The sequence below is a fragment of the Danio aesculapii genome, chromosome 6 (genome assembly GCF_903798145.1).
Source record: "Danio aesculapii chromosome 6, fDanAes4.1, whole genome shotgun sequence".
NCBI classification, from domain to species: Eukaryota; Metazoa; Chordata; class Actinopteri; order Cypriniformes; family Danionidae; genus Danio; species Danio aesculapii.
In genome coordinates this window covers 25,027,785-25,041,592 of record NC_079440.1, presented here as the reverse complement: position 1 = coordinate 25,041,592, position 13,808 = coordinate 25,027,785, and the positions used below count along the sequence as shown (strand labels likewise).

The following is a 13,808-nucleotide window of genomic DNA, read 5'->3' as shown; positions in this document are numbered from 1 at the left end:
ATTGGTGGCTCATTGTGCTGTGGCCAACCCCTAATAAAGCAGGGAATAAGCCAAAGGAAAGTGACTGAATGGGGCAGTGCCTTTGAATGTACAAATGGAATCAAAACTAATCATATGATTTTGTCAGTTTACACTGCTAATTTTGTGGTGAACAATTCATCTGTGCATGTCATTAAGAAAAAAAATAGTTTGCACTTGTAATTTAAAAGTAAAATCTTATGTTTTCAGTAAAGTTCTCAGATTACTCTTACAGATTTGATCTCTTTGAGCTATTGGGCGTGGTTAACATATTTATCCATGCCCCTCTAACTGTCAGTTTTGACAACAAACAGAAATAGTGAGGAGGAGGTGTCCCCAAACATGTTTCCCAATCTTTCTAAATGAAACTTTACTACATCCAATCAACCAACACTAGAAAAAAAAAAAAAACAAGCCACGTCCACTGTTTACTCATTTGATATTACAAAAAAAAAATAAAAAATACAGTTGCAGCCTTTGGTTCATGTGGACTTTATAGGGACATCTTTGTACCTTACCCCTAAAACACAATCCTAACTTAATCCTAACTTAAATACAGTACTTTTTGAAAGTTTATGTTCTTTAAGTATCTTATGCTTATTAAGACTATATTTACTTGATCAATAATTCAGTTAGTATAAAAAATACTGTGAAATATAATTAAAATGTTAAAATATTGAAATATGTTGATTGAAATGTATTAGTGTGTTGCGAAGCTGAATATTCAGCATCATTAATCCAGTTTTAGCATCACATGACCACACAAAATAATTGAATAAAAACAGTTGTGCTCATTAAAATTGAGGAAAAAAAGTTATTTTACATGATTCTTTGATACTTTAAACAATTTCTATAAAATTGTATTTATTATAATAGTAAAACAATTTATTTTATTGATCATTTAAAAGCACCTATTTTACCCCTTTTTCAATATTTAATATAAGCCTTTTGTTGCTCCAGGCTATGTCTGTAAAGTTTCAGCTCAAAATACCCATCAGATTACTAATTATTATTTCTTTCGGAATCTGGGAAATTAAAGCTGTTAGGACACGGAAGCTGTTTTTGTTGCCTGTGCCTTTAATGCAAATAAACTGGTTCTCCCCACCCACCGTTTCTATGTGCATGTGAAAGCCATAGAGATCTCTCTGATGGGTGTAACCTTCACCTGCTGCGTCTCGCGTAGATAAACAGCACAGTAACAGACAAGAATGAAGCAGATCTCCCTTACTACAGTAAGAACTTTCTTAATTCAAGCCTTTCTGCAATGATGAGTCATACACAATGTAGTTATAAAGCTTCTTCTTTTATAATTGTACTGACATGCGGCTGTGGTGATAAATTAAGTAGCAATTTTACTGTCTTTATTACAAACATGCCAATTAAAAATCATTTTAAACTTGTAAAACTCATTGTTGAGGTGCAGATGATCACTGAGAGCTGAACAGATCTTTTAATCCCAGTTGCTTTGTGCATGTCTTGTGGATATGATTATACGTGTTACTATGGACACATGTTAATACACGGCTGTCAATCAATTCGGTGGGCAGGGAAAACCTCACTCCTACTTCACGTTGAAGTGGGCCTCAGAATTGCAGGGATTTGGATTATTTTTTAAAAAGAGACTTATTGGGTTTCTATTACTCCAATTTGACTGTGGACACACTATACCTACACATAATCTGTCCAAACAGCTTTCAAAAGTTGATTTTCACCATAGGTACCTTTTAAAATATATTTTTTTCAATCAATCGTCCAATCAATTAATCAATCAATCCCCCCACATTAGCACTGAGAACTTTGGGATCAGTTGACCTTTTTAAAAAGCATTTAAAAAGACACACCTTTTTGGTCAAGCTTTTAATTAACAGTATTAGTGTTTCTGTTTTTGGATTTTAATTAGTTTTAATATGTTTTAACATGTCTTCTTTTATTGTCATGTGTTCTTTTAGTTGTCTTCTCTATTGTAAAGCACTTTGTGACTCAATGTCTGGAAAAGGTGCTATATAAATAAACCTTTACTTACTTACTTACACCTTTGAACACCAATGTATATAATAAATTGTAAACTTTATTACAATGTATGAAAAGTCATTTCTGAAAACATACCTCTCCAGTTCCATCTCCATTCTCCATGCTTTCTCTGTGTCTCTCTGATACACCACGATCATACTGACTGTCAGTTTTAAAGCTATAGCTGTTAAAGAAAGATAAAGACCCTTAATTTGAAATAAACACTAAATCATTCAATTGGCAGCATGAGCGTATGAAAACAGGACATTGACAGACCCCTGCTGATCAGAGTATGATGCTCTTGCAGACTCTTGCGTCAGTCCCCGGACCTGATGACCCTCTGTCCTCCAGCCATCTGTCTGGCTCCAGCCGCCGCCATCTACAAAACCGATATGAGACTTGAGATTGAGTTTTGGTGAGAATTAAAACTGCAGGCTCCGACTGAATATTATGTACCTGGAGAGCTGTATTGTGTTCCGTGATAACCGTGGTAATCATAATAGCCATAGTCTTCTCTGTAGGGCCAGTAGCTGGAAGAAGAGTAGTCATATTCCTGCCTGAATGCATTAGCAGTTAGACAAGGTCTTTTGGACGGTGATTTATTGGCAAATGATTTGAAAGATTGAGTAAGTACAGCAGTAAAATACATTGTAAAACATGATTACTGTTTAAAATAATTTTTTTCTATTTTCATCTTTTGTTTTACTATTATTTGGTATTATTACCCATGTTAAAAACAGTTGTGCTGTTTAATATTTTTGTGGAACATTTATGAAAGATTTGAGGATTTTCTGATGAACAAACAGTTAAAAATACATATATTGCATATAGATAAAATATTCTAGAAAATTTAATACACTTTTCTGGCAATAATGTAAGAGATTTTTGAGGTTACTTCTGGTCAATTGAATCCATCCTTGCTGAACAAAAAAAAAATAATAATAAATAAATAAATAAAAGTTTTTTAAAAATAAAAAGTAAGATTAAAAAAATCTTACTGGTCTCGTAATGTGTGTGTGTGTATGTGTATGTGTGTATATATATATTTATATAAAAATATATAAATTTAAAAGTTTCAATATAAATATTCAAAATAAATATTCAAGTTAAAAATATCCTAAAACAAGATAAATGTACTAAAAGACAATTAATTAACTGAGAAGCAAACTTACAAAAACTTTTATTACTCCTTAATTAATATTACTTTTTATACTATTTTATTACGATTTTATTTTATTAATAGTAATAAAGTTATTTTATATAATACTAAATATATTTATTAACAGTTATTTTAACATTGTTTTACTATTCTTTTCCCACAATGTTTTTATTTTATTTTGTTTATAGTTTTATGCATTGAAATACAGTCTTTAACAATCATACATAACTTTTTAATAACAACATTGGTGTATTTACTAAATATACTAATTAAATAAATGTATATAAAAACAAAAATCCATCACTATTCTACTTTTTTTTTCTTACTCCACCTGCAAATTATGAATAATTCTGTGTTCATTTTGTTTCTGTAAACCTTTTCTGGAAGTCTTATTTTTATGAAATAGAATACACCAATACAATTATTAACTGGGTAACAAAGATGAACATAATTCATAAATACTTTCTAAAAACAAATATAACTTTTTAATGCAATTTCACTTCTCAAATACATGCATTTGGCTGACATGATGGAAATTTTATATACTGTATTGATGATCATATATTAAAGATTTATAATTATATATTGATATTACAAATTCATTAAGGTATTGCATACGTAAAGATCAAATGTATTATAATAATTGAGTTATTGCAGCCATGAAAAAAATTCTTATCTAAAACATTATAATATTGTCTTTAAAAACGATAAAATAAACATTAACTATAATATTGAAATAATATTATATTATTGATGATTCTAGCAATTTTATAATTACAATATTATTATAGTATTGAAATAATATTTAAAAAAATTTCTGATTTACCTGGAGTGTGGTCTGAAGTGTAAGTGTTGGTTGGATGCAAAAGCGCTGCTATATCCAGGAATATACTCTGGTTTAGGAGGTGGACTGGTCATGTAGCTTCCATACCGAGGATCTACCTGCTGCCACTGTCTTTCTCTCCCTCTCGACTCCGTTGGTGGGTAGTAATACGATGACTGGTTTGAGGATCTGTAGTGGTCATCTCTGTCACTAGATTGGTACTGATAGGCTGGCATATGCCAGCCTTCCCTTCTGGGCTCCATCATGAGACACAGAACTGGATAAACCTAAAGAAAACTGCACACACATAAACACACACAGTCAGTCAAACGAGATAACAGGGCATATTGTTTTTAGCTGTATACACAAATCAGCTGCTATCAGTCAGCACAGATCCAGAAGCTCTTTATCAGGGAGCAGTAAATCTAAACCAACCTTTGGTTTCAGTTCTGTAACCGTTTTAATGATGGTTTACGATGTAACTACAGATATCAAGATTATAAAACTATAAATGCAACAAAGTGAATGTTATAGATTTTGTATTTTAAAAGGGCGTATGAAAAACTGATCTCACTTGGTTATACTTATATAATGTACCTACTGTTTGTTTGTCATGTAGGCCTACTTAATAAGCTTATGTTGCAGTGCAAAACATTTCGTCACCTTAGAATTATAAGGTTCTATCTGCATTCATCACTATCATACATTAACATGACAGAGACCCTAAATGCTCTCTAAATGTAAATTATCAAAGTTCTCTTACATTTGCAAATTGGAGTAAAAAAAAACATGGTAAATTCTGAAAAGTAATTTTCCGCTTTGAATTATAAGGTTCTATCTGGCAGATCATTTATTGGAGCATTAATTTTCAAGAAATTCAATCAAAAAATATATAATATTGTGTTGTAACAACAAGTTGATGCTTGAGAAAGTTACATTTTTGCTTTCTGTAACATTTATTTCATGTTTTAGGATGAATATTTTTTTCTTAGGCACACAAGGCTGTGTTAAATATTTTGTCCAGTGCAGATGTCAATTTTATCTAATTAATATGTTAATATGTAAAACATTTTATGCTTTATATGAATTATTCAATTATATTGATTGAATTATATGCCCCATGAATTAAATTAAGTATTTACCCTTAAAAGCCTAATATTAAATTTAAAGACTCTAAAAGAAAACAGACAATAAGCAAATAAGTTTAATGAACACTGAAAAATGTTTCACTTACCATATATATATATATACATACAAATAAAAATATTTCATACTTAAGATAATTTTTTTAAATATCCATTTCTTTTTTAATAATGTCAAATGTAACACTTCATCTCAATGTCAAAAAAGCTTCTAAATCATCACATTTACACACATTTGATTTTTGTGTGGTGCGGCATTATTTAGTCCACTCTTTCTGGTCTTTCCCGCTGTCAGTGGAGCAGTCTGGCCAAAAGGTAAAGAAAGCTGATCCTGATTGGTCCTTGTGCCTGCATTCAAAATGCTGATTGGCTCACAGAAAGAACCTTATAGAGCCAAGCCAGAGTTAAACTTTGTAGATAAATTTATTTTTAAATAAAGTCTTAAAAATGTAAAAAAAAAAAAAAAAAAAACTTATACAAAAATATCACATAATGTAAATAAGATGTCCTTTCATAAGAATATGTCAATAACTCAATTTTGACAAAGATGTCAGATAGAACCTTATAATTCTAAGGTGACGATTTATTGAATTAAACATTATCATAAAACTATATAAATAAAATATGACTACATTAAAAAGTGTGTATGTACGCAATAAGTGCACTGTATCAAATGATTCACTTAAATGTTAGTACATGGCAATAAAACATTTACAGTGACTGTTATTCACCTACACTACTAACACTACTAAGGCTTGGAAACATAAAAACTGCAGTTGTTTGATTAAAAATATAATTATTCTAGGATATTTGTTGAATTTAAAAAACAACGCTTTTCCATTAGGCATAGACAATTTATATTGAGATAATTTTTTTTATTTACACATACGGACTTTCTCCTTCATAATATAATTTCAGATAAGTGTTCAATGTAAATTCTAAATAGTGAAATCATATCAGCAGCTAATGACTACCAAAAGTACAACATTGTTCACAGTCAATTAAAAAGTGCTAATGTTGTTTTGGAGTCACACTTACATGTGATTTCAGTCCGAATATTCAAAGTACCATGTGACAGATATAAGGAGCTATCACTGAACGAATAAGCGAATATAAAACCAACGTTTTTTACAATTTATTACTGTACAGAGAGGTTTGTACATAAATCGTAATGTTCCCAAAATTTACCTGGCAACGTGGAAAGCAAATGTAAGCATTTATTATTATTTACATTAAATATACTGGACAGAATGAAAGAAATACTTCCTCACGGTCCAATTTCAATTAACTCACAGTTTGAGACGTTTCCATAAAGACAGCCGCGTTCAGTGTGTGCGTGTGCGTGTGCGTGTGCGTGTGCTGTCATAGTTTCAAAGTGCACATGCCACATCATTTTAGAGCACAACAAACAAACTGACTCCAGTCTCAAAGTCTCTCAAATGTTTCTAAATGGCTTGATTTAAAAGGTCAGTCAGAATACTCCTACATTTGATGGACATCTTTGTGGCTACTTTAAACAGATGTTGTCAACAGCTGGCAATCGGCTTTTTTTTATTATATTTACTCTATACACATCACTGATGCCGGTACTTTTTGTATAAAATGACTGAGGCATTTATACGTTTTAAAAACGCATTTTCTTATTTAAAAACAACGGTAAAAGTCAAATAAATCAAAGTAAAGACTTACAGTGTGTTTGCATACAGCTGTTTGACAGGCGCCCCTGGCTTTCTGTGCGCACTCCCATATTTGGAGTATTTAAAGTTGCCACGTCGTGCGGAACCATCGTGCACAGACGCTGGAGCTGCTCGGACACACATTGGGGGACACAGTATTGCTCATGGAAGTGGGTAAATGCCATGTTAGGAAGGGAAACTGATTAGTTTTTCACCCACACATGTATTATTTGGAACAATTAGTATATTTTATTCAAAAACAAGTCTATATTTTGGAAAGATTATGCTAAAAAAGAATTAATTTTTGTTACAGACTTATTAAATCATGTAGGGATTTATATAATTACAGTGAATTTATTCACGTTTTTGGTTTAAAAATGACTTTGAATGAATACAAAAATCTTGCCCATTGTATCTCCCCAAAATTACTTCACTTTATTAAAACCGAAAAGATGTATAAACATATATCTGGTTCTCTTTCAGAGCTTACTATTAAGGGCCTTTCTATCATGGATAAAAAAAAAAAATGAATAACAATTATATTAGGAAAATCCTAACTGCAGATAAAAGTGTTCCCCTAATGGTTAAATGGAAACAAGCATTCCCTTCACCCCATCCCCCTTGCAACCCTGGATTATTGGAAATGAACAAAATAACTAAAATTCTTATTTTATTTAAGTACCACATCCACAAAACAAAATGTATGCTCACTGTACCAAATTATAAACTCTAATTGATCTAAAAGATTTTTTCCCTGACTTCTATAAAGAGTTATCCCAAATCTCTTAAGACATCCCAACTGCTGAAAAAAAATACTTAATATACTTGAATAATTTTTGTTGTTATTTCCCTTGTATACTGTTTTATGTATAATTCAGTGCGCTCCTGTTAAATCCATTTTTAAAAAAAGGAAAAAAATTGTGCTACAAAAGGAAAAATAAAATGTTAGGAAGGGATGTAAAATTTTAACACATTTAATATTATGTATCACATACAATGTTCTTTCTTTATATGTAAATGCATTGTATAAAAGTGAGATATATTAAATTAAATTAAACTCAGCTATATATTTTTACCAGCTCATTAAAATGTAGATGTGCTAACTTAATTTAGGGTAATATTTACTTTATTTACTGCCAGCTGTTAAAATGCTGACAAACCTGTGTTTTAAATGCATATTTCTATATAAACATACACACTGTTTTGTTTTGTTTTTTGTTTTTGTACATTACACAGGGTTCCATTGTTTTTTCTCTGTACAAACTTTATTTTTATCAGCAATGTCCTCATAGGTTAATCCATCACAAGATATTGATACAAATTGTAGCTTTGGAAAAGATTTTCCCTTTTTGTAGTTGAGAACGTTGAAAAAGATTTATGTATATATATATATATATATATATATATATATATATATATATATATATATATATATATATATATATATATATATATATATATATATATATATATATATATATATATATATATATATATATATATATATTGAAATGCAGAATTACTTTGAAACTATTTCTAACTCTTCTACATAAAAGGCTTTAAAAACAACAGCATTTTGTAAATTAAATAATATTATTCTTTAATGTGTGATGTATAGGCTATACCACATTGTATATTTTCACTTTTCGCATAATAAAAAATCATCTTGAAACTATTAACCTTGCATGTAATTTATTTTATTTTATTACGATAATAAAATAAAATTAAATAAAATACATCTGAGACTAACAGTTTACATTTTTGGTTTAGGTTATGCTTAGTGTAATACTTCACAATAAGGTTAGTTAATATTGTTAACACAAAAAAAAAATACAAATAATAAATTATTATTCGTAGGTAGACCTATGCTCATTTCAACATTCATACACACAACGTCTAATAAAAATGCACATTTTTGTTAGTTTACCATTATTTTATAGAATTGAGCTTCGAAGAGCGAGAGAGATTTATTTTTATTAACTAAAATTATGCAATTATATCAACAATTATTAACTAACGCTAAAATTATTTTTAAAACGCTGTAAAAAAAGTATCGCTGTTTTTAGTAAATAATCTTAGTATTTGCATATAATTAACAATAGAAATGTGCAGTGATTACTTCACTAACTTCGTCACTAGATGTCACTTTAACCTATTTTACGCTCTTTTATCATGAAGACCGCTCTAAATCGAGACAACATATTTATTTATTCGTTTATTTTTATAAATATTTATGTACATTAATGAGTGGCTGCCTGAAAATTACTTTGCGTTGCCTGTAACTATCTAGAATATATATATGAACTAAGACGTTTTAAAAGTAACCATATTTAGATATGTAAATACAGTCACTGTTGCCGTGTTCATGCATGCGCGTTCATGTGATCTGACCAATCAAGTAAGAGTATGTAAATGAGACTCGAGCGAGTACTCTAGTCTGCTGTCTCATGATGTGAGCGTCATTTTATCGCTTGACTCGGACTCAGCTGCATATACTTGTGTCTGGATCACACAGGATTACAGAGAACTGTGCGCGATACATACTGTAAGGATATCTGTCTTTAACGTGCAATATGACTTTTGAAGAGCCGTGTGGAGATAACGCAACGGAAAGGTATGTTTTATATTAAACGCACTGGTTTTGCATATAAGCTCGAAGCGACAGTCACGCGCATGTTGTCCGTTTGTGTCGTTAAAAGCTCGTAAAAATCAGAAAATCGTTTTCCCAAAAGCGAATGCAGATGTCATGTTGATGATCTGCTTAGTTGATCGCCTGTCCTTGCATGATTGTCCTGTTACTTGCATAAATGTTGTGCAGAAGTTTGATCAAACGGCAGTACTTGTGATATTGATGATTAAATTTGATTTATATTTTGCAAATCGCGTTTATGCAGAAGGCTTCTCTATCCTAACTCTCTAAGACAGGTGGCCTGTTTGTTTTATACGAGTTATCGCTTGTAACATTAACTCTACTGTGTTTGAATGGTTTTGCAGAATGGACTCTGTTGAAAAGGCACTGGAAGAGGTCCTGACAGCTGCGTTACCTCAGGGTTGCATCACTGTGGGAGTTTATGAAGCAGCGAAGTCGCTTAATGTGTAAGTGCTCATGATAAGATGCCTTACTAACCATATCTGGGTCATTCCTTCCTTTAAAATGCAAGATATGTTGTACATCTAGACTGAAATCGTGAATTTATTTTTATCTGGCCATCGCTAGTACGCCTGAAACACACTGTAAGGTGTTTTTACAGAGACAGTACCACTGACGTTGTATCATTTGTGTCTGTTCAAATAGTTAACTGCCAGAACCATTAGCATTCCGATAAATTAAATCTTCTGAAATCTAAATGTTTTGGTCAGAATTTGCCAAACTGCATCAGGGTGTAATTTTGAACATCTAGCATGAAGAATATGAAAGTGTGTGTGTGACAGGTGATTTCATATCACAATAAAGGTGTCACATTTTGCAGGTGACATTCAGTCATTTCTGTTGAACTGGGCTTGCTTTTATATAATTTGCGGATTTTTGCTCTGCAATTGACAGTGTCGATGTATTTAGCAACATGAAAAAACAATGAACAGTTCATTTTGTACAGTATTAGTAATATTTGTTAATGTAATGGAAATGAAGTTCTTCATTGTTAGTTCATGTAAGCTCACAGTGCAGTAACTAATGTTCATTTGCATTTGAATAATACATTAGTAAATGTTGAACAATGATTAATACATGCTGTAAAAGTATTGTTTATTATTAGTTAATGTCAGTCAATTTAAGAACAAATAAATCCTTATTGTAGAAAGTGTGACTATATTTTTCATTCATCCATTTTATTAAATTTGTTTGCACATTTTTTAAACGTACTTTCATTGATGTTTTTGCAGGGACCCAGACAATGTAGTCTTTATGTCTGCTGGCCACAGATGAGGAGGATGTGAAAGATGTGGCCCTCCAGATCCATTTTACCTTGATTCAAGCCTTCTGTTGTGAGAACGACATCAATATCTTGCGAGTGAACAACATGAGACGTCTGGCAGAGATCCTGGAGGGCATGAAACCGGGAGGAGAGTCGATGGACCTCCACTGTGTATTAGTCACCGTATGTGTCATTTCGTTCCCCTTGCACGCGAGCCGTGAGCTCAAAAGCACAGATCGATCACAGCTGCAGAGTTGTTCATGCATATTCATAATTAACTGCCAGGAAGGTTTAGTTAAGCTCTTTGAGGGCGGCACGAGTGAAGTAGTTGAAAGTTCAATGATCCATTAGAGCGTCTGTGATGTGGAATTCCTGCCGGTCTGGGGCTGCAGTAAACTGGCAGCTCTTCAGAGTGATATAATAGCAGTGCTGAACTTCTGTGGCAGCCTTTAGTATTCGCAGAACTTCCTGTGCAACACTGGGGCATTTCTGCAAACACAGTTTCCTGGAAGAAAAGCTCTGTGAAGTGACCATCTTTAACAAATTAGAGAGAGGCCCTTTGAAAACAAGTGCTTGTCTATTTAACCAGCAGCTGTTAAAAGCACTCTCTTCTGTGGATTGAGGAATTAGGGATGCAGAATTTTTAGGGGGCAATATTTTAAATATCACTGCAATGTTTTGTTTTGAAAAATGTTCCAAATTCCTTGAATAGTATAATTGGAATTGTTAAAAGTCAGGATGATTTTGTTGGGCAATCAACTCTATAAAAAAATATATATATATTAAATAATGCATTTTACTGCAGAATTAATAGCTTTAAACCTTTTCGAGTTTAGCAATTATTATAATCAAGTCTGGAATATATTTGATTTACTTACTGTTCAATATTGGGGTAGAAATTTTGAAATACCTGAGCATCAGTATTTTTTAATATATGCCTTCCACCCACACTGCTAAGTGCAGCATTTATAATGCATTAATCTGGTTGTTTTTCTCTGCAATAATAAAATAAACTCACAGCGAAAAATAAAGTAGTAAAGAAAGCATTAGTTAGTTGAACAGAGCTGTTTGCAATACACTTCATGCCGCCCTGGGCAATTGCCCATATTGCCCATGCCTAAATTCGCCACTGGCTGCATGATTAATCGAAGGCGACTTTCGTGCTCATCTTGTCAGTAAAGCTGGCTCCGTAATAAGCAGTAAATCTCCAGCACCTGCTTTCAGATGGAGCAGAGTTTACTACATAGAGGAATAGTTCACTGACGAGTTATGCAACAAAATGCGTCGAAGATGATCATTCTTTAATTTGACAGTGATTTGAAATGCTTCTCGGCCAACTACGGCTCTTTTAATAACATGTTTTACTCCAAACTTACCTCCTATCTTATGTTGAATGTTTGAAATAAGTCATACTGTGTGATTATTGCATAGTCAAGTGTTTATTAGTCACTTTGGATTAATAAAAGCGGTTACAGGATGCCCTCTTAAAGAGCTTTACTACTGATTACAGAGCTGTGTTTCCCTGACAAGATGTGCATGAGAATAGCAGGATTTTGGAGAATTGCAATCTTTATTTTATTTAGAGTAATTGTGCAGCCCTAAAGTACAAAAAAATATGTGTGTTTGTGTGTGTATGTATATGTATATATATATATATATATATATATATATATATATATATATATATATATATATATATATATATATAGCAAAAAGTTTAATGCTCGCATAAGGTGCTTTCTCAGGCAATTGGGAATTAGGCAATTGTAATTGAAACATATTTTAATAGTATATTGAAGATGTTCACCAGAATCAGAACTGGAAGTGTGGAATGTTAACTTAATTCTCCAATAACTCTAATGTCTCGCCAGTTTTTGATTTTTGTTTGAAGTATATTGAGATGTTGAATTTCATCAAGCTTTTATTTTGACTGTTTGCCTGCAAATTTTACTCTTTACTCTGGTAGCATATAAATGTATTTCCTTTTAACACCCTTTTTATTTTGATGTTCCCTGAAGTTCTGAATCAATCTAGATTACATGCTGCATACAACTACGCATCTCAATATACATTTTTTTTCTCTCTCTCTCCCAGAATCCACAGTCGTCCACATGGAAAGATCCAGCGCTCAGCAAACTAAATCGATTCTGTAGAGACAGTCGGGGTTTGGACCAGTGGGTGCCAGTCATCAATCTGCCCGAACGATGAACCGAAGCAAACAATCTACTTCACAGCTTTTACAAGCTACTGCACAAGATTGGAGTTCTGCTCTGGATGAAGCCTAATAATAACGAGGGATTAACCAAACGCGCCGGATGAGATGTATTCCAGCAAACCCAATGATCAGAACAAGTGTGGATTTTGTGTTTCCAGGTGGTTCAGAACAGGAAGAATGAATGAATGACTGACTCAGCGCTGTGTTCAAAGTGCTGCAGGGATTGAGTTTACCGGGAAAGAGACTGCACAGGAAACTGAATCACACATGCTGGATTGGAGTATTAAGACTGGAACACGTGCAGCTGGAATCTACTCGAGCAAATGTGATCTGGCTGTCTGAGATCAGATGGGCTGGGAAATGTTGGGCTTTCTGCAACCCCGCTGCAAGAGCATAACTCATGATATCAATGCTGTCCTGTATTATAATTATTTAAAAGGGAATATACACGTTTTTATTGATTTGAGTAGAAATGAGTTACTTGTTTAACTGTTTTACAATATGTTCTCTCTTGTATTTTAAAATGTTAATTTATTCACTGTATTTATATTGTTGCGTTCATCATCAGAAAGTGTTCGAAATAAAATGTCAGATCAATATGCTTCAGTTTTTGGAAGTGTGTGTGTTGACAGAGTTCATTATCGGCATGTAATTGTTTACATTTACACTGTAAAAAGCGATTAATTGACTTTATTTTAAAATGAGAGTAAACTTGCTGCCTTATAATCAGTAAACAAACTGTGCATAATTACAAAAGTTAAGTCAATGGGTTTACTTACTTTTTTAAAGTAAAATCAACGTGTTGCTTTTAAGGTAACGTTGTTTACTCATGTTTTTCAAGTAAAGTAACT

The 13,808-nt window shown here is 32.2% G+C and overlaps 2 protein-coding genes across 7 annotated transcripts in view; one reads left to right on the top strand and one right to left on the bottom strand.

Annotated features, from left to right (window-relative positions):
- Positions 1-6,899, bottom strand: part of sec16b (SEC16 homolog B, endoplasmic reticulum export factor) — a 31,094-nt gene extending 24,195 nt beyond the window's left edge. For 4 of the 6 annotated variants that reach the window (XM_056459819.1, XM_056459821.1, XM_056459822.1 and 1 more), the window contains exons 1-5: positions 6,842-6,899; positions 4,014-4,307; positions 2,485-2,585; positions 2,305-2,407; positions 2,125-2,212 (exon numbers count right to left, since the gene is read on the bottom strand). In XM_056459819.1, the coding sequence (XP_056315794.1) occupies positions 2,125-2,212; positions 2,305-2,407; positions 2,485-2,585; positions 4,014-4,276 (555 nt within the window). In that variant the 5' untranslated portion in view covers positions 4,277-4,307; positions 6,842-6,899. Of the gene's footprint in view, positions 1-2,124; positions 2,213-2,304; positions 2,408-2,484; positions 2,586-4,013; positions 4,308-6,445; positions 6,494-6,841 lie in introns of those variants that run through there. The other 2 variants (XM_056459823.1, XM_056459820.1) reach the window with 2 other exon arrangements.
- A 2,400-nt stretch (positions 6,900-9,299) lies between these two features.
- Positions 9,300-13,554, top strand: gadd45ab (growth arrest and DNA-damage-inducible, alpha, b). The gene is given in 5 exon segments (XM_056459818.1): positions 9,300-9,442; positions 9,823-9,924; positions 10,711-10,732; positions 10,734-10,925; positions 12,837-13,554. Coding segments are annotated over 5 exon segments (471 nt in total). The 5' UTR covers positions 9,300-9,401; the 3' UTR covers positions 12,951-13,554.
- The last annotated feature ends 254 nt before the right edge of the window (positions 13,555-13,808 follow it).